The 23,470-nt window shown below is 40.1% G+C and overlaps 1 protein-coding gene across 8 annotated transcripts; it reads left to right on the top strand.

Annotated features, from left to right (window-relative positions):
- Window positions 1-10,442: 10,442 nt before the first annotated feature.
- Window positions 10,443-23,021, top strand: CCNL1 (cyclin L1). 8 transcript variants are annotated; one of them, XM_061168194.1, is made up of 11 exons: window positions 10,450-10,858; window positions 11,140-11,214; window positions 11,914-12,023; window positions 17,538-17,658; window positions 18,736-18,800; window positions 20,504-20,603; window positions 20,724-20,828; window positions 20,926-21,067; window positions 21,282-21,393; window positions 21,493-21,591; window positions 22,214-23,021. In XM_061168194.1, the coding sequence occupies exons 1-11, from the start codon at window positions 10,556-10,558 to the stop codon at window positions 22,560-22,562; spliced, it is 1,581 nt and encodes a 526-aa protein (XP_061024177.1). In that variant the 5' UTR covers window positions 10,450-10,555; the 3' UTR covers window positions 22,563-23,021. The 8 variants fall into 8 exon arrangements, with proteins under 8 accessions (XP_061024179.1, XP_061024182.1, XP_061024181.1 ...); XM_061168196.1 differs by lacking the exons at window positions 20,926-21,067; window positions 21,282-21,393; window positions 21,493-21,591; window positions 22,214-23,021 and adding an exon at window positions 19,041-19,054 and having other exon boundaries at window positions 10,443-10,858; window positions 20,724-20,754; XM_061168199.1 differs by lacking the exons at window positions 20,504-20,603; window positions 20,724-20,828; window positions 20,926-21,067; ... (1 more) ...; window positions 21,493-21,591; window positions 22,214-23,021 and adding exons at window positions 12,432-12,526; window positions 13,679-13,751 and having other exon boundaries at window positions 10,443-10,858; window positions 18,736-18,754.
- The last annotated feature ends 449 nt before the right edge of the window (window positions 23,022-23,470 follow it).

Raw genomic sequence — 23,470 nt, 5'->3', positions numbered from 1 at the left:
GTAGCATGTAGCCTGGAATCACTGTATATTATTACGTCACAGGCAGAAGCCCTGCGATTATTTCTCCCGGGGCAGCGAAAGCTACAGGTTTATTCTGGAAAAGACAACTCATCTAAGCAAATACATCTCAGAGGCATAGGCAAGGATGGATTGAAAGTGATGTGTTTCTTTAGTTGTATAGAATTTACAGCTATGTTGTTATCTAGGGTTGAGTTTTGTATCATTTACAGCTTGATTATTTTTTCTTCTGTTTCTGATTCTAAACAGCTCACCACACACTCCCTCCACTCTGTCTCTTGCTCTCTTTCCTTAATTATTCTCTTTCTCATACACACACCTACTTTCACTGAACATCTATGGCTAGAAGTAGGAGGCAGCTTTTAGAAGAGGAAATTTCACATCGAACTATATGCATACTATGTATCTAACCATGTCCCTCCCCGCCCCCCCCCCCCCAAAAAAAAAAAACCCCTTAAGAAAAATTATTCTATTTCCTTTTATGGTCATTTAAGGTAGAAGCATTTAAAAGAGGAAGGAAAGGCTGGTTTAACTATCAAAAAAAAAAAAAAAAAACAACAACAAAAAAAACAAAGGAAGTTAAAGAAATCGTGAAAGCAAAAGGGGAGTGGGAGAGAGACAAGAGAACTCAGGAAGAAAACCAAAATCAAGGAAAGTGGAAAAAGACAAGTGAAAAGAGGCTATAAAAGCTCAAGCTCAGCGGGTTCCAAAGCAAGCCTTAGTCACGCTGGCCAGAGTATTGGCATGGTGAAAGCAGTGGCCTGAATTCCAGGCAAATCACAGAAATTACAGAATCTCGGGCAAATCATATAAATTTTTGAGTCTCTTTCATTGCCTGTAAAAGGCAGATGAAACCTTTGCCCCTTATAAGTTTAAATTCTCGTTTTATTTCTGATACACCTTCTCGCGTTGGCTTAAATTGCTTACCACGGCGTTAAGCTCTTCAACAGCTTTTTATACCCATCCTTTCAACGTGCCACCCCGATAATTCAAATGGAAACTAAATTAAAATCACATTAATCCGATCAAGCCAGACTAGGTACCGCTTATCCCAACTTCCATATGCAAAGTTGTCATTTTATGAATGTCACTCTCCCACTTTACACACTAAGGGAACACATTAAAACCACAAGAAAGTCTTCAAATAAACCTGAATTACAACACATTTTGCAGTTTCCTTTCAATAGAACTTCCAGCTTGGAAGATCAACTAGGGTGAGGGGCCGTTTTCACCCTTATTAGGAAACGAGCACAGTTTACAGGCTTAATTCGAAGCTTTAGGAAATTACTAAAGAGGTTTCCTTTCCAAGAAAGGTTCAGGCCAGAGCAGAAACTGGCGACCTCCACACCCAGCCCGCCCCGCACTTGGCATCAGATTAGGACTAGGAGGGAGGGGCCTGTCGCTGACGTCACAGGGGGCCGGCGGAGCGGAGGGCGGAGGGAGGGGCGAAGGGAGTGGCGGGCGACGACGCGACTGCGCAGGGGCGGAAGGCGGGCAGACAGAAAAGACCGGCGAGCTAGATCCGGCAGCTGGCGGAGGAAGCCGCTCGACCACAGCCACGCAAGGGAAGAGCGTGCCGCGCGTGCGCGGGGCGTGGCCCTAAACCTTCCGTCTTTCCGGCTTGTAGGCGTCGCTTCCCGCTTCCCCTCGCGACCCTGGCTGGCTTGGCCCTTCCTAGAATTGACGAGGTTAGGGCGCCCCTCCCTCTCGACCATTGTGAAATCTTTCTGCCCCCGGAGACCGAGGCAAGCCCAACCAGGTCTTGCACGTGTTCATTGACCCCAGGCAGAGCGCGATGAGGCTTCGCGGGCGCTGCGGGACCTGGGGCGGGATGGGGGGAGTAAACTCCGGGCACTTGTCTCACGGACTGTGGGCACCAGGCTGACAACGGGTTGGTTGAAGGTCTTTCCGCCACGGTAGAGCCCTCGGAGAAACCCGCCTCTGGATCGGAAATGGCCCTTGAGCTGCTGGAGGAGGGAGTTACCGCCAGTGTCCTGTGAAAATTGTGAATGCTGTAATGATTGTCTAATTAAATTCACTTCCCCGAAGCTGGCAGAACGTTATGAGGTTCCTTTTTGGGAAAGACAAAGCAGAGTGAAGTGATTCTTGGTCTTCACGTTTTAAAATAGGTCCTGTAACTATGAAGGGGTACAATGGAGCTTTTCCTGCTTGTGTCTTCCCTGCAGCCACCTGTTTCTCCCAGGGAAGAGAGACCGGGTTGGGATTTCCGGGTCTACAGATCCAAAGCAGCCTGAAAGGAGTCACATCAGAACAATACCTTAACAGCCCACCTCTAGATTGAATGAATAAATATAAACTAGTGGTTAAATGAAGGGCAGGGAAGCCTGGCGTGCTGCAGTCCATGGGGTCACAAAGAGTCGGACACGGACACGATTGAGCAACTGAACAACAACGTCTATTTCTCTTATTTTTCTATCCTGAAAATTAGGTATACACTAGATATTATTAAGCCTACAGGCAAAACAGTTGATAACTCAGCAGCCATCTCCCACTGATTCATACTTCCCACCTAAAGCACTACCTGGATTGCTATTGAGATACTGGTGATTTGTATGAAAGCAATACACTATAAAGCAATTATGAGTCAACTGTAAGTATTGCTTTCAAGATGTAGGGAGGCTTTTAGATAACCTCTAAATTGTTTCCTGATTTGTGAGTAGAAAAATCTGGTAGTTTCAAGGTGTGGCGGATGAGCAATATCCGGTTCTGTCACTATGTCACTGTCACTGAGGAAACATTTTCCTAAGGCAAAACTAGACTAGGTCTCGAGTTAGTTTAATGATAATTTCTCAAGGCATCCTATGGTGGGCCCGGAGAAAGCTTGTTTTCAGTTCAGTTCAGTTCAGTCCAGTCGCTCAGTCCTGTCTGACTCTTTGGGACCCCATGGACTGCAGCAGCCAGTTTTAGTTACATAGTTAAGTGATTTATTTTCATTGTAACAACCGGTGTTACACTGAACCAGGGGAAAGCAGTATTATGATAGAGCCTTTGAATGTTGTCTTGGAAAGAACCCTGGATTGGTCATCAGAAGAGCCAGAGTTCTAATCTAACCCTAGCACTCAATATAAATTCTTCACCTAAAATCTCTCGTTCCTCTGGATTCCCGCTTCCTCATGCTTACTGTGGTCCTTGTCACTCTTGAATTCTCCTCTTGGCTGGTCTGTCTTCCACTCTTTGGTTTGAGCACTTAGCATAACATAATTCAGTGGGTACTCACTAGAGATTTGTTGAAATAACTGTTTACAAATCTACAAAGTTTCATATTGAGGCATTTTTCTTTCTTGAAACTATATATGTAAGATGTTATTAAACTCTGTATGTTATTTACTGTCAAAGAATCATTCCATAGATGACCTATTTCAGAGATGTTGGGGTACCTTTACAGAGGATATGTCTTGTGGACACTACCTTAACTAAATCAAAATTAACCAAGATTTGGGCATCATGTGCCCTTTGCTATGAAGGTTAGAGAAAGATTCAACAACAACTATGGATTATTCCTAGGAAAATAGGAATCTAACAATAAATCACTGACAACTCCAAATGAAGGAATATGCTTCGAAACAGTTGACCTGGAGTCATGAAAAAATACCATAAAAGACAAAAATCATAGGAAATTTTTCTAAAAGAGTTGTGACAAGGAAGGCAATGATATGAGGCTCACTTATTTTTATTTTACAATGTTCTAAATGTCCGATGTGGTCCTCAGATTCCCAGAAGTTACCTCCTATTCCCACTAAGAAGACAAATATGTAGGGTGCTTCAGAAAAGCTGATTTCTTATTATTCCTAAAAGTTTCTTTGGTGAAAGACTGCTCTTGCACCGAAAGAAGCATGTTGAATGCTTATTGGAAATAGAAAACACTATTAAATGAAGTCAGCTACTAAATTGTTCAAAATTGTAGCTCTCAATCCTTAAGAGGAAAATGGAATCATTTTTTAAATGTCATTTTCAGGGACTTGCTGGGCCCTTTCTGTTTTTAGAAATAGAATATTGCCTAGGCCCAGTTAGAGGGAAACAGTAACAATGAAACTACTGGAAACGTTTGAAGAAATAAATGTTCTTAGTAGTATTCTGATTTATAGCTCTTGATTCTTTTGAGACAGTCCAGTCACTGGTTCTCTTCTGTAGTGCCAGGCTTACATGCTCCTCTCAGCAATCTTAGCAGGAACAAGCACCTTTCTGTCTTCCCCTGGCCAGGATTACAGAGTCTTGGACTGGCTTTTGTCCTGAACCAATCACCAGGAGGAAGTGGGGTGGGAGGTGCTGGGGAAGAGGTCAGACCTGCCCAGACCACCTGTCCAGAGAATGGAGAGGCTGTGGGTCCCTAGGGAAAAGGAAAGAAGGGAGACGATGACAGGCAGGCTAAAACACAGATGTCTACTGTTCTTCACTCAGTAGTCTCCTATGTCTCTGTCCTGGACCTGTCTCTCTCTGCCTGAAATGCTCTTCCACACTCACCCTTCAGACAAATACCTATCTAACTTTTAAAACCTAGATCTCACATCACCTTCTTGTTACCACTTCCTTTGTCCATAAGATTACTCTTATCTCAGAACCATTTCTGTCCTGTGTCCCTATTTCTATTATTAGACTGAATTGGATTTGTTTTCAAAACAATTAATTGCAATTATATAAGTAATATCTATTCACTATCAAAAAATTTAAACAGTAATAGCAGTCAAAGAGTGGCCCATGGGCAGGCACCAAACTGAACTGTTTGTTACAGGCATCAGTCAGTCCAGAAATTGAGAGCAAGTGTCTAAAACGTGTTATGGCAGTTTGACAGAACTGTGTGTGTGTTGAATCTAATAATAAACAATTCAGTCTTGCATTTTAATTTCATTTTACTGGTGATTCATCATTTATATGTGGTTAGTGCACATGTGCTAAGTTGCTTCAGTCGTGTCTGACTGTCTCCCCGTGGACTGTAGCCCGCCAGGCTCCTCTGTCCATGGGATTTTCCAGGCAAGAATATTGGAGTGGGTTGCCATTTCCTTCTCCAGGGGATCTTCCCAACCCAGGGATTGAACTTGTGTCTCCCTCAGCTCCTGCACTGGCAGGAAGCTTCTTTATCACTTGAGCTACATGGGAAGCCATTAGTGGTGAGAAAAAAGTTTAAATAATTGTTTAGCTAATTTAAGCAAATTTAGTCATTTTCCTCAAGTTGCATGGCTATTGAGTGATGGGAATTTTTTTTCCCCAGAGCTCTGGAGTCAACTCCAGAGCCTCCAGTACTTTCTGCTGTTGGGTTCCACTTCCTCCATACTGAGATTAGCAAAAGATGTAAAATCACCCAATGTGCTCTAAAGCATTGCTGCTCAGAATAGCTTAAGACTGGCAGTATCAGCATCACTTGGGAGACTTTTTTAAGAAATGGGGCTTTCAGGCTCCACCCAGGTAATCTGTATACATCTTAAAGTTTGAGAAGCATTTCTTAAAGAATACCAGGAAATGGCAGATCTTCTATAATGCAGTTTTCTATAACTGCTATTTAAAATCACAACAGATTTAGGGGCATAAAGCAACAAAAATTTATATTATTTTACAGTTTTTCAAGTTAGAAATCCTAAATCAGTTTCAGTGGGCCAAAATCCAGGGGTTGATGGGGTCACACTTCCTTGATGTGGTCTGTTTGGAAATCATGCCAATAAGCTCATTAAGACTGGCTGACCAGTTTCTGACATTAAATATTATTAATAAATCCATCCAAAGACCGGCTTGATTGGATTATTTGCAATCAGTAGATATTTACTGAGTAGCTATTTGCAGCCTCATCTTTGGACCTTAGTTTCCTTTTTTGAATAAAAAAGATGAGACTAGATACTAACTTCAAAAGCAAACCTGTGGTTTTGTTAGCTTTGCAGTTCATCAAATTGGCACTGGCCTTTTAACTTTCAGCCACACATGCCCAGTTTCTGGACACACCTCCAAATACTGTCTCAGAGCCTCTTGTCCACACTCAGTCACCAGATAACATCACTGTATAGTTTCTTTGAGTTCCTGGCCCCTTGCTGCAACTCTCTGGGTGCAGAAGTTCCAACAAGCCTCCAGTTCCCCAGCCCAGGCCTCTGTAGAACAGAGGTCATAGGCTATTAAGCGCCCTGTGAGGACACAGCATAGAGCAGAAGTGGAAACGTGACTGATCTACCAAGTGTTGCAAAAATAACAGAACAAATCGGAACCTGTAGCTTCTACTAGGGAGAGAGGGTTGTGGTGGTAGGACAGACACCCGAGGATAGGACTGACCTCCGGATGGAAGGAGAAGGCAGGACCAGGCAGCCTATGGAAGGCCGTAGGAGAAAAGCATGTAGGTCAGCCTGCAAGCTCTGATTAAGTATCTACCGTATACACAGTGTCTTATAGGTTTCTGTGGAGAATGTCAATAAATGCAAAATGGTCCTGTTTTTAAGGAGACAATAAATTCACCCATGAAGTAATCAGGTAACTGCATGATAGTATGGAATCATGTGTCAGAATGTATACTAGGAGGGAGTCCAAAGAAGGAGAAAATTAATAAAAGGTAGAGCAGGTGGAGGAGGCCCCTGGCAAAAGGTAGGGAATTTCATCTGTATCTCAAAAAAAAAAAAAAAAAAAAAATTGTTTAACATAAAGGAGGAGTTAGAATATTGTAGACTTGAGAAAGGGAAGCAGGGTTAAGTGAAATCGGGAAGGTAAACACATATTGGTGAGACAGGTCCAGCTGATCTTGGTTCAGGTTGAAACGGGAATAAGGTGAGGTGGTAATGCGGTGAGGAAATGAGTGACAGGGCAAGTTTAGATTGTGGAAAGCCTCAATTGCCAAAAAGTATTGATTTCTAGTATCTCCAACTTTTTTCTTTTTTTGAGAAAGTGGAAGAAGTAAGCTGATATTTCAAGAGCAATTTAAGATGTCCCAGGATGAGTTAAGGATGGCAGAGACTGGAGGCAAGACCATTTAGAAAGCTACTGTGGTGGTCCAGACATGAAAGACAGCAGATATAGCAGAACAGGACAGGCAGATTCAAGGAAGGAACAAGACTTAGTGACTAAAATACAATAAAGAAGAAATAGCCAAGGGATAGTCTGCAGTTCAAGATGTCTGGATAAACAGAGTCAAAGAATTTTAGACCATCAAGGGGTCCAGTTGGATCCCTTTATGAGAAAATGGGTGGTTGTTTAAGTGCCAGACCCAGTTCTCCACAGAGCCAGCAGAGCTCAGGCCAGTGTTACAAGATTTACCAAACAGTACAAGCCTAAGTGCTAATTACATATAAATCATTTTCAGTCCCAACCACTGGACCGCCAGGGAATTCCCTAGAATGACTCTTCCTAATGGTGAGAGCAACCTGATCAGAATGTGTTGTCATATAACTGCCACAGGACTAAATGAAAAATAGTCATGTAACTATACGAATCGTTCCTTTGTGAAGTCAGATTCTTTCTGATTTCTGCTGTGAATAGAAACTTGATTAGCAATTTCTTAAGGTTTTAAGTGCTCCCTATTGACATGAACCATAATGACATATCCCTTCTCTAACTGCTTTTTGCACTTACTGGTCACCTTTATATTTGTCTCTGAGTGTACCATTCCCTTTATTAAGAGTGTACGTCCTTCTTGGTAGGGGACTTATACTTCATTTGCTCTTAGCCTAAATTACAGTGTTGTGTTTTGAAACTCTGCTAGTCCACTTACGGTTAGCCAATTGCTGAAGAAACTAATGAAATTTTTAGGATTAAAGAAACTGAAAGTTTAAATAATAATGAAAAATACACTCCCCTGAGAGACTGCAGAGACTAATGACATGAGAACTGATTTAAGCACCAGGAATATGATTCTTCAATAGCCTCAGAGAGGTCACAGATAATTCCATTTGTCTCTTCAGTCATCATCTGAAGCCTGCAGGTCTTGGTAAGTTAAAATGCAACTTTAATTATCAATGATTTCCTTTTAGACGTGGGTAAACTCAGGGTCTACTAGGACTGCTGTTAAGAAAGAATATACAAAATATTTGGAGAAGGGAATGGCAATCCACTCCAGTATTCTTGCCTGGAGAATCCCATGGACAGAGGAGCCTGGCAGCCTACAGTGCCTAGGATCACAGAGTCTGACATGACTGAGCAACTAACACTTCAAACTTCAACTGGATGCAATTTGAAGTATAGTCAGAAAAGAGTGGGAAGTGGGCACAAAGTTGTTGAATAGTCTGAGTGGTTATGCACTTCTGGAAGTTATTACCAGACACAGGAGGAGGGCAGCAGGGAAGTCCTCTGGGAAAAGATACAAGAAGTAGAGCAAGCCACCCCTCCTTCTCCCAGAACTTCTCATTCCTATGCTTGTGAACTTTTTTAGATGAATCATGGACCTGGAAGTTAAAAATGTATTATAAAATAATGGGTTGGCCAAAAAGTTCGTTAGGGTTTTTCTGTACAAACTTTTTGGCCAACCCAATACATCAAGACATCACCAAGTCAGCTTACTGGAGAAGCATGGTGGGAGATTCTCTAAATATTAGAAAAATGTTACATTAAGAAATAGTCTTACATTACTCTCAAGTCATTACAAATACAGGTGATGAGTTCACTGAAGCTCAGTGTTTTGATGAAGCATATTACCAATTAGGTTTTATTTTTTTCCCTTTTTACTTTGAAATAATTGAAGCATTCCCCACTTGATAGTGTCTTACACAGTTGCATACTAGATGGTTGGAACCAGGAAAATTGCATACCATCAATTAGTTTTTAAAGATTTCAAAGTTGGTTACGGAATTTTAGATCCCTGCTGAATATTGAAGAGGGACGTTTCCCTGGAAGCAGCCTAGTCACAAAGGTGAAGGTGAGGAGCAGAGAAGTCAGGTGTCTTGATTTGAGCAATGTTTCTCAATCCTGGTGAACATTCCAGTTGCCTGGACCATGGGCAAAATTCAACCACTGGCTGGGCCTATTGCAAATCAATCATATTAACCGCTACAAGTAAGACTCAGGCATCAGTATGTTCTAAAAGCTCCTCTGGGTAATTCTCTAGAGGTTCAGTGGTTAGGATTCAGTTTTTTCCACTGCTAAGGGTCTAGATTCAGTCCCTGGTCAGGGAACTAAGATCCCCACAAGCTGCTGCGATGTGACCAAAAATAAATAAAAGCTCCTCTGAAGATCCTTAAGTGCAGCCAGAGTTCAGAAATACTGGTGTAAGGTTGATTTAATGCTTTTTCTAAAATGAGGATTTTGAGTTATGTTTTGCTTTTTCGATGTCACTGACAAATATTTCAATGTATTCAAACTCTCTTTGCTCTATTTGTAGAAGTTTCAATTCGCTTTCTATAATTAATCCAAGTAAGCCTTAAAACTGAGCTATATAATGGGCGATGGGGCGTCTCATCTCCAGACCATGTCTCCTAGGTTCAGGCGTAAATGGAGTAAACCCGGACATACTACTTTTCCTCTAGATCTAGCTTCTAGTAGTTTGGATCGGTATCACTGTTTCTACTTCAAACTTCAGGAAATTTGGAGAACTACTAATATCACAGAGGAAATATATATATATGGGAGAAATCGATCCCATATATATACACCGGATATCGATTTCTCCCATACTACTAATTGCATCAATCACGCAGGAACACATAGACTCCTTTCTGGGCATAATCAAATTACCTCTGTAAGGGCTCGCCCTAAAACTATTTTTGGAAACTAGGGATTTTCCAGATTAGCGAAAGCTGTGGCGCTGTCACTGGCTCAGGCCTGTGTTTCATAATCTAAGCCGCTAAAGCAGCCGCCCTCGCAGTCAATACGAAGCCTGCGCCCTACTTCGATACCTCTGGGAATCACAGGCTCACGGTGAGCTTTTTTTCCCCCCTGGGAACCGAAGTAGTTCACATTCCTGTTTTCTAAAAATACCGTAAAGCAACCCTTTCCAGATTCCTCGCGGGTCACTTTAAATTACAAGTTCGTCCGTACACGACACCGGAGTAACCACTTACACCCGCCAATGCGGGCGAAGGTCGATCCGCCGCCTCTTTGTACTCGCTGAACCTGCGCCACCCAAATGCGGAGAGTTCGGAGAGGAAGAGAGACGGGAGCACACGGACGCACGTTCTAGAGAAATTACCAAAACTGTGCAGGGGTTACAGTAAATTTGCGGACTCGAACTTGGAGATAAGGTATCTCGTAAAGCTCCCTGATTACTCTTTTGATTAAAAATATTACAAACGAGGCGAGGCGGTTTGAGGTTGTGTTAGTAAGTAGACCACGTCCCCAGTCACTCTGGGGAACCAACGGAGAGGTCACCCAGGTCACCCGACGGTCCCACCCAGAGACCTGAGCTCCGGGGCTCGCGCGGGCGTAGGCTCCGCGGGCGGAGACGACGCCTGAAGGGACTAGTTGGCACGCCGACCGGGCGTGGTGACGTCAGGGCGGAAGCGCACGCTGCGTGAAGCGGCCAGAACCCGGCGGTCACGGGAATATCCGTCGCGCCGAGAACGCTGGTTAGTCTCACTCCGGGTTCCGGCTGCGTTGGGCGTGCGTGCAGCTCGCTGAGACTATGGCGTCCGGGCCTCACCCGACCGCGACCGCTGCCACCGCCGTCTCGTCTGCTGCCCCGAGCGCGGGCGGCTCAAGCTCCGGCACGACGACCACGACGACGACCACGACGGGAGGGATCCTGATCGGCGACCGTCTCTACTCGGAAGTTTCGCTCACCATCGACCACTCGCTGATTCCGGAGGAGCGGCTCTCGCCCACCCCGTCCATGCAGGACGGGCTAGACCTGCCCAGCGAGACGGACTTGCGCATCCTGGGCTGCGAGCTTATCCAGGCCGCCGGCATTCTCCTCCGGCTTCCGCAGGTCAGTGCTCCGGCCCCGGGCCGACAGGCGCGCCTCCCCTCCCCGCCTTCCCCTCCGCTGCCTCCCGGTACCACCACGGCCCGCCGCGTGGGGGTCACCCCCTGGGCCTCTCCAGCCGCGGTCGCAGCCAGAGCGCGGGAGGGCGCGTGCGATGGGAGGACGGCCCGGGAGCTGTTCGCGGTGGGGAGGGGGAGGGGAGTGAGCAGAGGCACAAAATGGCGGCGGCGCCTGGTGCGGGCCCGCCTGACCCCTGCGCTTCCGTTCTCTTTTCTTGTCTGCAGGTGGCGATGGCAACGGGTCAGGTGTTGTTTCATCGTTTTTTCTACTCCAAGTCTTTCGTCAAACACAGTTTCGAGGTAAGCAGGGCGGGGGCGGGCGACGGGGGAATTTCTCCATCCGGAAATGGGAAGTAAGGAGGGGGTAGTGTCAGCGGCCAGCCTTTGCAGAAAGGGAGTGGTTAGTTTTAGGCCTTTGTACCTAGCTCTCACCCATAGGGGAGTAGGGACTTTCGGAGAGAGTTTGAGAACCAGAAGATGGAGCCTGAGCCCAGGTGCCTTATTATCAAGAATTTGCATTTTCAATCAAATGGAGAGTTCCTGTGAGGTTGAGTTTGGCTCCGGATTGAAAATAAAGGGGAATAAGGACTTCCCCGGTGGCTCAGATGGTAAAACCTAAAATGTGGTAGGCCCGGGTTCCATCCCTGGGTCGGGAAGGTCCTCGAGAAGGAAATGCAACCCCCACTCCCGTACTCTTGCCTGGAAAATCCCATGGACATTGGAGCCTGGTAGGCTACAGTCCATGGGGTCGCAAAGAGTCGGACACGGCTGAGCGACTAAACTTTCAGTTTCAGGCAATAGGAAGAAACGTCACACTAGCATAGTCTATGTCCTAGAAATGTCAACTGCGATTTCATTTCACCAAATGCCCCAGTTGTGTCTGAAAGTTTTTTCATTAGAATAAGTTCTGTAGACTTTTAAGAGGGGCGCTTCTTTCTGCTTTACTGCTGCAGGGCCATAATCTAACAGCTTTTTATTGGCTCTTTTTTTTTCCCCCAGATTGTTGCCATGGCGTGTATTAATCTTGCATCAAAAATCGAAGAAGCACCCAGAAGAATAAGAGATGTGATTAATGTATTTCACCACCTCCGCCAGTTAAGAGGAAAAAGGTAAGATTGGCATTATTGAATGCACCATCTCTTGCTACTGCTGAACTGTGCACCAATCATATCAAAACATTCTTTTCTCTCAAGTTAAAACCGATGCAAGGGAAAACTGACTTTAATTTAGGTGTTAAAATTCACATAGGAACACACTGATACTTAAAGTTTGAAAAACCACAGTTAACCAGTTACCTGAAGTTTGTAGAGGCAGTTGCGTTTATGGACAATCCTAACAGTGCTGTGAAGCCAGTCCTGTGGTTTTAAGATATTTCTCCCCTCCCTTCTCTGTAAGGCTGAAGGCTGGAAGTTTAAACACTGCAGTTCAAGTTAATATTGTGGTGAAGTTTTGTGTAGATTGTCTTACCACTGGAAGTTCCAGTTAATTCTTTACCAATTGAGGTTGGCTTTTGTTAGAATACTTCTCAACATTGAACTACGATATCCCCCCGTAATACCGGATCTGAAAGGACTGCAGGATGATAAAGTTTGGAGTCAAAGGGATTAAACAGGTATTTTGTTTTGGTCAGATAACAGTCTCACTGAGTGGGCTGCATTTAGATAGGGCCCGTTTATCTGATCTAGTAAGAAAATAGAAACCAAAACAGTGTTGTTTTGTAGGTGGGCACCTGCTAGCATTTTATGTGTTTCTGTGAGGCAGTACCAGCAAGTCTTAGTTACAGCGCTGCTTGTGTCTGCAGATGACTTCTGGTACTAGATGCTTCTAGTACATACATAGTGTGGATTAGTAGTTCTGTTCCCTTTTTGAGAAGTTGTTGTGATGCTAGATAAACTTGTACTGAGTTTGAAAGGAAGCCAGTTATAAAAAGATTTTAAGTCATTCTGGGGTTGGGCATTGGTTAGTACCAAATTAACAGTTCCCATGAGTGGTCCTTATGAGTTGAATCTGTAAGGTGTTGGTAAATGGAACTATTTAGAGACAAACGAATAGTAGCCTTGAAATGATTAGTCAGCCTACTTAGACTGAAATGTTGTTACCCAGGTAGTTTTCAGTTTTCTTACATTCTTTTTTTCTGTTCTTTTCTCATTCACCTTATTTCCAGGGATAGACTAACTTTTTAATTGCATTTAAAAATGTCTTCAAGCTTTTTAGTGAGGAATCCCTGAAACTTGGGGAGTTTTCAAATTGATAATTTAGGATGGTCTGAGCTAAAATTTATATTTAGATCTAGTTGCTTGTTAGGGTGTTTAAACAATGACACTAATAAGATTCTTTAGTCAAAGGATTCTGTTTGCTTAAAGGAAATAGTTTTCTGTTAGTATTCTTTGAACCATTTTGCTATTATCATTCATTATCTGCTTTGAAATTTTTCTTTGAGATGGAGTATTCTTCCTTGATGTCAGAGTAGGTTCTCTCAACTGTGAAAACCTTGGAATTTAAAACATCTCACCTGATTTGACTGTTGTGTCGGGTCCCCCCCCCCCCCCCCCCCGTTTTGGTCATTATCACAGAAATTGATTGTGTGTCAGTCTTAGACGTGATTACAGCATGAAATTTAAAGGGAGTTGTTAATTGCATGGAAGCCTTTTTTTAAAAAGCAGGATGTAAAAGTGTTTCTATGCATATTACAAGTTTACTCAGACAGGTAGCTTGTATATGTTATTAACTTCAACTCTTTTTTCCCTTGCAACCGACTATACAGCGACCAGCTACATTTACCAAAGCCTGGGTGATGTGGAGTGGTACATAGCGATGAAGCTGTCGTCATGGCAACAGTGAGTGAAGTATCGAAAATCCCCAAGGAGAAGCCAGTGCTCTGAGAATAGGTCACTGGAATCGGGGACTAACAGGTTGGCCACTGGTGAACCATTTAGAAAAACTCCTGTTTCTTGTTATAAGCGTTTGTCTTTGCTGTCCAAGTTATTAGGACGATAGCTTAGTAATTTTTTAAATTAATGTCATTAAAAGAGTACTATTAATATCACTTTAGGTAAAGTGTATCAGTTTGTCTTAATGGTATTATTTATTTTAGTTTATGCATAGCTTTAAATTGTAGTGTGACCTTGCTAATATAATAACAAGCATCAATTTTGTAGCCTTTAAAAAAAAGTCGCTGTATTTCAGTGCTGACTATATATTAGACTTACTAGAGGAGCTTTTAGGAAGAACTGATGCCCAAGCTCCATTCTGAATTATGTGATTTTCTTTTTTTTCTCGTCATTTTTTGTAGTTTAAGAATTTATTTTAAGCTCAGAAAGATGGTTTTTTCATTTCAATAGTTTCCAATTATAGTTTGCTTTTGAGATGCAGCATATTCCAGCAAATTAAGGGTTTTCTGTAGTTTTAAGGCACCTAGCTTCATACTGTAAGCCTTGTCTAAAAGAAGGCAGATATTCAAAGACTGCAGCAACCCACCTATTAGTGAATGTGGTGTGGTATTTTCAACATGCATATAGATCATAGATTAGAATTGGAAGGGTCTTAAGTGATCTTGTCATTTAGTCCAGTCTTCATCCACAGTTTATTTTGGTGGCTCTAAAAGATGGCCTTCAGTTTGTTTAAACACTGCCAAAGAATGTTCCCTTGAAGTAGGAATTACAAATTTCTGTATGTTGAGGAGCAGTCTGCCTTTTTGTAAACTACTGATCTCCTTGAAGTATAGTCTCAAAGAATTTGTTCCACGTTTTCTTGGTCCTTTGTGCCACATGAGTTAAGACAAACCATGTTTGAATCTCCTCCTAAATTTGTTGTTGTGGTTGTATTTTTGAGATCATGCTAAAGGAAAGATAGCTAATCTGAGACCCCATAATAAACTTCAAATGATCAAAACCCAAAACTGCACTAAGATTAAAATTTGAGAATTGTTCTTTTCATATAAATTAACCTGAAAAAGTCTGACAAAAGCAGAGGAGTAGGAGTTAGGTTTGGGTGTTTTTTATCATGAAAATTACTTTCTTCTGAACAGATGAAAGTTTCTTTTAAGCAGGTTTTTAAAATCTTTTAAAAGATTTTAAAATGTTAACCTCTTCAAACTTTTATTGGAAAGAAAGTTTGCCTAATAAGGAACAAATTCTAGCAAACCTTAATTAAATTTGATGTGCTTGTTGCCAGGTAAAGTATACTTTGTTAATACAAAGAAACAATTTGCTTAGGCAGTTTGAACATTTTCTTACTGCAGGTATTTGAGGATACAATTGTGATACAAAGTTATCTTTGTAAGTAGTGCAAGTTACATGTTCATTGAATCTCCTTTCATTGTGAGGTAAAACCACTTCTGAACAGTGAAGGTATCAGATTATATACATCCACAAAATGGACTGAAGATTGCAAGTGGTTACTATTGCCTAAGCAAGAAGTTGAGGAGGTAGTGGGTTTGGTTTCCCTAATTGGTTTAATATTGGGATTTTGACACCAAAAAATGTGAAAGTAAAGATTATACAAAATAGACAGAAAATAACTAATTTACTTAAGCAGAATTAGTGATTAAACCTGATTAGGGACCAGATATAGCCATAATTCAAATGTTGAGTTGGTTGATTGTAAGAAAACGAATTTCTAATAGAATTTGAAATAACTCTTAAAGCAAATTTGGTAAGAGATACAATAAATTTGTTCAACACAAATAGGAAAAAACGAGACAAAACTTTTCATAAAGATTCTAACGGTGCAGTTTGCTGTTTGAGTTGCACCTTACGTGTTAAGAAGGTGGTGTGTAACTGTGCCGCCAGAGATCTTCTGTCTCCTGATGATAGCTGATGAAGGGCCACCGTTGGTTAAAGAGGTCGTTCTTTAAGTAGATTTCACTTTTCCCCAGATTTCCTGTTACAGCATTGAGAAATCATAAACCTTAAGATCTCTGGAACACGTTTTTGTGTACACATTGGTTTCTCTGCCGCTGAGTCGTGTCTGAATCACTGTGTCTCCATGAACTGTAGCACACCAGGCTTCCCTGTCCTCATTTATTTTTTCCAAAGAACAGTGTAGCCTGTTTGTCCTGATAAAATCGGTTCATTATTTATATTTTTATGTTAGAAATCAGTCTCCTCCCCACCTGAAAGATGTGGCTTCATTTCTCACCTTTCAAAGCTGTAAGAACTGAATTGAGTGAAGGCCACTTTGAGCATTAACAGGCTGTTTTCCATCTTGTCAGCTTTGCCAACTTTTGTCTTATATCCAACTTGATAGTATAGAAAAGCTATAAATAGTTTAGTTAAGCGTTGGAGTTTTATACTTTGAAACAGGAGAAAGAAAGGGGAATAAATATGAGTGCTGATTTTTTTATTCTGGTAACATACATTACAGGGTAATATAGCTGATTTCAGATTCTTTTCTGATCTTCAAGTGGACATGTAGTGTAAAATTATAAGATTAAATTTTTTTGGATTTGGTGTCCATAGTGAAAGGAGAAGTGGGGGCAATGTTCAGAAGGACTATCTTTAAAATGTTGTGGGGGGTGGGGGGGGAAATGTTCTTCCCAGAGCAAAATCTCTTGGATTTTTTGGCTGAAAATAAGTATGGGGGAAAATATTTGCATATTCTACCCATGTTAAAATCAGCTTCTAAATAAAAGTGTTCTTTGTTGGTTGGATGTAAGAAAGTAACAAATGAAGGACATTGGTACATTTCATAAACTTTAAGAAGAAAAATTCCAAGCCCTGACTGACTTTTCATTAAGAAACTAGTTTATTATTTTAAGACTTAAATTTAAGACAGTTTTTTAATTGAAAGCATTTTTCCCCCAAAGCACTGAACCACAGATAGATTGCCTCTCTCATAACTTTTAAAGCTGTCAAAATTTTGGTCTGGTACAGAGACCTTACCTGCTGTTTTAGTTTCTTCATTATAGTTGGTCTTCCTTTCTCCTGCATTGTGTACTAAAGATGCTGGCTAATAACTGAACAAATTTTGGCCTGGTTTTATTGATCACTTTGAGTGTTAAATCTGATTCTTAAAAACATTTCTTTGGTAATTGAGCTGAATCTTTAGTTTCCAGAGTATTAACAGAGACTCTTAAATCAGTTTATTTAAATAAACTGCCCATTTAGGGGAGTCTGAATTAGCTACCCACCCTATTTTCCCCTAATTTTAGCTTCGGTCTTAAACTAGTCATGAGTGGATATTTTGTAAAATCACTGTATTCTTAATGAAGTCTTTGTAATACATATTTTCAAGAGCTATGAAGTCTTTGTAATACATATGTTCAAGAGAGCATTAATTTTGTTTCTAGTCTGTGGAGACTAATAAGATTGTGAAAATAAATCAGGCTGTTATGTAATATAAATACATCTGGATGAAAAAAACCAAGGATAAATCTAAGAGCATTAGACTGAAATTTGTTTCATTTCAGGGTTTTGTTAGTAAACTAGGAAGTGAGTCTAGAAAGTATACATTTAATTAGCATAACTTGGACAGCACAAGATTAATGCTTTTAACTTGTTTGCAGGAGTTTAAAAAGCTGGTTTCTGTTGCCAATAGTTGGTTGGAAGGGAAAATGGAGATACCACAAATAAAATTTTTGGGATGTGCAAAACAGTTTTGATTTTATTTCTTACAAACTATAGGACTCCAAGCCCCCTGATCCTTGATCAGAACTACATTAACACCAAAAATCAAGTTATCAAGGCAGAGAGGAGGGTGCTAAAGGAATTGGGATTTTGTGTTCATGTCAAGCATCCCCATAAGGTGAGTTGTAGAATACAGAAATTACATTCGTAAGTATTAGGATTTTGTTCTTTTAAAATTTTATTTGCTGCAAATTTGTCTTTGAGCACTAACCATTGGTTTTAAAAAGCAACTTTTTGGAATTTAAATAATCAGTGAAATGAGAATCAAAGTCTTGGATTCAGATCTTTTTATTATGTGGGCATAGATAAGTTCTTTTTGCTTCTGAGGTAACCCAGTGTTCATACTAGAGAATGGAGATGTTTACATATTAGGCATGGAATGAATATAACACGTGTGTCTGCAGAAGTACCTGGTGGTGTGTTACCTTTTGCATAGTGAAATGGCTTAGAGTGTGTGGCTGCTCACTTTTGGCATCATTGAGTGTTCTTAGGTTTCTCCAGTGTCTCTTGGCTTCCATATGCTCAACATAAGCCATAGCACAATGATAATGAGAGCAGGTTCTCTGGGGACAGGACCATCTGCACATAGAAATGCGTTTCTGCCATTAGCTGTGTGACCTTGGCAGAAAACTCTGTGCCTCAGATCCCACGTCTCTAAAATTGTGAAATGAGAATGATGGTCCAGAAAGATCCGAGCTGAGGTAAACTCATTTGAGTTTTTAAAATTTATCACACTTTAGCATAGTAAGCTTCACTGTAGAAATGTTTGGTTACTTACTATAATACCCACTGTGAGTTGTGCATAGTATGCATCATACACATTGTGTAACTTTAAAACAGTCTCCAGGGTTTTTGTACCTTTGGAAATAAAGTGAAATAATCAGTTCCTGTCACATGAAAAATTAGATACTGTTCTTAGATGATTTAACTTCTTTTTTCCTGTACAATTTTGGAACATTTCATGTCCATGTGAACTTTACTGACTATCAGTGGACCTACACTGACTATCAGGTACATCTAGGTTGGTACATATCAGGTAAATTTAGGTTGGTCTGTATTCATGCAGACCAATTATTAATTATTTTTATGAATTAAAACTTGCTCCTAACATTTTCAGTTACTTATGTTCATTGAACTCTGTGCTTTGAAAGAACTTCCAATATGCTAAACTAAGTTTTTTTCCCTTGTCCTTCAGATCATTGTTATGTATTTACAAGTCTTAGAATGTGAACGTAATCAAACCCTGGTTCAAACTGCCTGGTAAGTTGCCTTTTTACATTTCTTTCCTAGCCAGGAAAACAGAAGCAGAAATAAAGTAAGTTTCATTTTCCCTTTTTCCAAAATGATGAGAGAAGTTTGTTTTGGTGCTTTTTGTTTTTTTGTGTTTTAATCAAAAGGTAAATAATGCTTATTTCTGCTTCCTGTTTTCTTGGCTTGACTAATTACTTTTAATGGAGAACTCAATTTAACTTTGTTCTTTTTTCTACTCTTTAATTAAAGGGTAGTCCATGATGGTAAGTCATAGAACTCTGCCCTCTGCACTTCAGCCCATGACCTCAGGATGGCCTGATTGGCTGCCCTGCTCTCCAGCCAATCCAGTGCAAGCTCTCATCCGAGATTCACTGAAGTGGTCCATATCCATCTGGCAGCATCTTCTAGTTCTGTCGGGTTGTCAAAAGGATTTGTATATTTGCTTCTAGAAGTAACTATTCAACATGCCTATGTATTTAATGTATACCTGTAACTATCAAAATGAATAGTTCATTTTTGATAGATTTGTTGTCCAGCCATTACTTAAAATGATTTTTGCTAGGTGTTTGACTAGATTTCTATTTTTAGTTTGTATAGCATGAATTCTACCAGTGGAAACAGCAGCTTAAAATGGGCACCATTCCCATTCTTGATGAATGTATAGCTGTTGGGCTATTGGAGGCAATGGTATTAGAAGAAAGAAGTACTTCATTTTAAAGAGCTGTTAATTTTAACATAGAACTCGAAAACTTAGATTTTAGAGATAAAGATGTGTGATTTATAGTGCTAACTTATTTAAAGTTAAAAAAGGAGTTTGTGGTTCAGCCACAACTACTGTCTTAAGACTGTTGATGTGCAGTACTTAAGTGATGTAATTCTTATGTTCTGGACTTAACGACTGCCATGCTTCTTTATTAGTAATATTAGAAAAGTCTCATTGCTTTTATAAAATGCATGACTTTTATATATGTTCTATAAAACAGATTCTTATCAGTTTTCACGGGTTAAGGACTTTTAAGAAACAGTCTTTTAGTTTAACTTTTTGAACAGTTTGTAAAATTTATTCAATACTTAAGGAATATTGTGGGGAGGGTTCACTATTATAAAAGTCCAGTAAATTATTAACTGAAGTAGTTACTGCTTTTATTTATATTTAGTCACACTTGTATATAAACAAGGCTGTTATTTATATTATTTGTTCTTCACTTCCCAACCTAGGTTTTCTGAACTAGCTTAGTTTTCTTAATTTGGTGCGTGCTTACTGAAAATGCCTTTTTATCCCTATCACAGTATTGAATTTTTGAAAGAACTTGATTGACACTGCTTTTCATTGTGGATAAAGGAGAGATGGTCAATAACTAATGGCTTGAAGTATTGTTGGAGTGGTTTGTCATTTCTGAAACTAATCATGTCGGAACTTTCAGAGCATTGCTTTTCATAGAAATATGTTTTTTTAAAAAACTGTTCTATGTGGAGTAATAATATGGAATTATTTTAAAGGACTTCAGTCCTATTTAGGAGACATGAATGATTCTAGTGTTAAATTCTTATCTCTTACTGCTTTTTGAGTTAAGAATTGTTATATGCTAGAATACTGAAAATACAAATATGAGAAGAAAAAAGAATAAAGTAGATTGAGTCTCCAACTTTATGTAAGCTTCAGAGGAACTGATTTGTTTACATACAAAGCTTATGGTTGAAATATTTTTCAGGAATTATATGAATGACAGTCTTCGAACCAATGTATTTGTTCGATTTCAACCAGAGACTATTGCATGTGCTTGCATCTACCTTGCAGCTAGAGCTCTTCAGGTAGGTGCATATAGATATAGAGACATGTAAATCTTGTATAGTCCAATAGGATAAATCACAGGAATTAGCAGTTCTAATAAAAACAGTGAGAATTTCATCTAATCTGTTTTTATGGTTTAGATTCCATTGCCAACTCGTCCCCATTGGTTTCTTCTTTTTGGTACTACGGAAGAGGAGATCCAAGAAATCTGCATAGAAACGCTTAGGCTTTATACCAGAAAAAAGGTAATTCTGTTTACGAGTATTTGTGTTAACATTTTGTCAGTGTTAAGAATGTAAACTTCTGTAAAAGAGAAATACTAACTTCTCTTTCTTCCAACAGCCAAACTATGAATTGCTGGAAAAAGAAGTAGAGAAAAGAAAAGTTGCCTTACAAGAAGCCAAATTAAAAGCAAAGGGATTGAATCCTGATGGAACTCCAGCTCTTTCAACTCTTGGTGGATTTTCTCCAGCCTCTAAACCATGTAAGGTTAATAATAAGCACTGCCAGTGTGTGGTTATTAGTAAGTTTTAGCATTTCACAGTTGCATAGAAACAGTGATGTTAAGATATTCCTATTTTCTCTCTTGACAGCCAACTAAGGACTGATAAAATTGAATGGTACTTGGTTACATTTAGAAACCTATTTGGCCTTCTGTAAAATCTAATAGTTAACATGCCTTAATGTTCTTTTAAAAGCATCACCAAGAGAAGTAAAAGCTGAAGAGAAGTCACCTATTTCTGTTAATGTGAAGACAATAAAAAAAGAACCCGAGGATAGACAACAGGCTTCTAAAAGCCCTTACAATGGGTGAGTATAGTTGAGTTAGAAAAATGGCCTGCAGAATGTTTTTATGTATTTAATTTCTAATACTATGTACATAACTAAAAGATTTTTTTTTTTTTTAAGTGTAAGAAAAGACAGCAAGAGAAGTAGAAATAGCAGAAGTGCAAGTCGATCAAGGTCAAGAACACGATCACGTTCTAGATCACATACTCCAAGAAGACAGTAAGTAAATACTCTCTGCTGGGGAAAGCAGCCTTATTTGGAGTCTTAAAAGGTTATGGCTTTTAAAAAAAATTGCACATGGACTGTTTTCAAAGTTAGGCTAGATTTAATACAGGGTAAATTGTCAGAAACGAGTTTGGAGATATGCTGTGTAGGCATGTGGCTTTTTTGTTTCATGGTAGTATACGGCATTCTATTCTGGTTTTGGCTTTTGTTTTCTGGAGAGGTGTACAGCCTGGCCAGCCACTTACTACTAATGAAGAATCAGCTCAACTATAGCCAAAGAATTTTCCCTAGTTAACTTTATAATTAGATGGCCAGCTACTTGTGGCTCTTCAGTGGTTCTTTGGAGCATATGGGAGACAATTCAGTAAATAGCTAGGATACTCGAATTACTCCCTTCCTTGGAATATAGACGTAGTATGTTTAAGATTTGTTTAATATGTTAACAGGCTGAAGGAGAGGTAGTGAGGGGTGGGGAAGTTTATCAAACATTTTCAGTCTGGTCTGTCTGGTCTGTCACTGATAGAGTGGTTTTGTTTTGAACCTGCTATGAGCACCACCAAAAATAATTTGCTCCCAGTAGAAACTGACTCTCAACCTCAAATTTTTATTATCTAAGTTATAATAATAGGCGGAGTCGATCTGGAACATACAGCTCGAGATCAAGAAGCAGGTCCCGCAGTCACAGTGAAAGCCCAAGAAGACATCATAATCATGGCTCTCCTCACCTTAAAGCCAAGCATACCAGAGATGATTTAAAAAGTTCAAATAGACATGGTCATAAAAGGAAAAAGTCTCGTTCTCGATCTCAGAGCAAGTCTCGGGATCACTCAGATGCTGTCAAGAAACACAGGCATGAAAGGGGACATCATAGGGACAGGCGTGAAAGATCTCGCTCCTTTGAGAGATCCCACAAAGGCAAGCACCATGGTGGCAGTCGCTCAGGACACGGCAGGCACAGACGCTGACTTTCTTCCTTTGAGCCTGCATCAACTCCTGATTTTGCCTATCTACAGTGTGATGTATGGACTCATAATCAAAACATTAAAACCAAACTGATTAGGATTTGATTTCTTAAACCCTCTAGGTCTCTAGAAATGCTGAGGACATTTTCTTTTAAAAAGAACTATGTTTTTTTGGTTTTTTGTTTTTTTTTTTTGCACATAAAATGCCCTAGCAGTATCTAATTGAAAACCATGGTCAGGTTCAATTGTAATTATTATAGTTGTGTATTGTTTATTGCTATAAGAACTGGAGCGTGAATTCTGTAAAAAATGTATCTTATTTTTATACAGATAAAATTGCAGACACTGTTCTATTTAAGTGGTTATTTGTTTAAATGATGGTGAATACTTTCTTAACACTGGTTTGTCTGCATGTGTAAAGATTTTTACAAGAAAATAAAATACAAATCTTGTTTTTCTAAACTGCTTCAATCTTATTTAAATAAATTATTAAAAAGAAAAATTTTGATAGTAAAATGCCTGTACTGATTTTCTGACAGACCTGTTTCTTTCCTTGTTATATATGACATTAAAATGTAATTATTACCTGCACTGGGAGCTTTCTTAGAAATCTTCCTTGTATAGGTGGAAAAAGCAAATGTGTTTGGCCCAACAGTGTAACATTACATGTTTTATTGTGGCATGAAACTTGTCAAAATTTGATTTGCCCATAAATGGTACCATAAGGTTATTTAAGTCCGGTTTAAGTACTATTTTGGAGGTGAACAAAACAGAATTTTCAATAGGACAGCAAATTAGCACCAGCTATTCAGCTTTTAAGATTTTCTTTAGGTATTTAGGCTAGGAGGTGAGCCCATCACCCAACTCCTGCCCCCGCAGCCCCCATCCTGCCTGGCTGTGCAAAGGAATAT

Source organism: Dama dama, chromosome 19, assembly GCF_033118175.1.
Source record: "Dama dama isolate Ldn47 chromosome 19, ASM3311817v1, whole genome shotgun sequence".
Taxonomy (NCBI): domain Eukaryota; kingdom Metazoa; phylum Chordata; class Mammalia; order Artiodactyla; family Cervidae; genus Dama; species Dama dama.
The sequence above is the reverse complement of the archived record's forward strand: the minus strand, read 5'-3'. Positions and strand labels throughout refer to the sequence as shown.

Coding starts and splice junctions, on each gene's coding strand:
- CCNL1 (XM_061168194.1), top strand. CDS start 10,556: ATGGCGTCCGGGCCTCACCCGACCGCGACCGCTGCCACCGCCGTCTCG. Junction 10,859..11,139: donor TTCTCCTCCGGCTTCCGCAG/GTCAGTGCTCCG, acceptor TCTTGTCTGCAG/GTGGCGATGGCAACGGGTCA. Junction 21,592..22,213: donor TCACATACTCCAAGAAGACA/GTAAGTAAATAC, acceptor TTATTATCTAAG/TTATAATAATAGGCGGAGTC.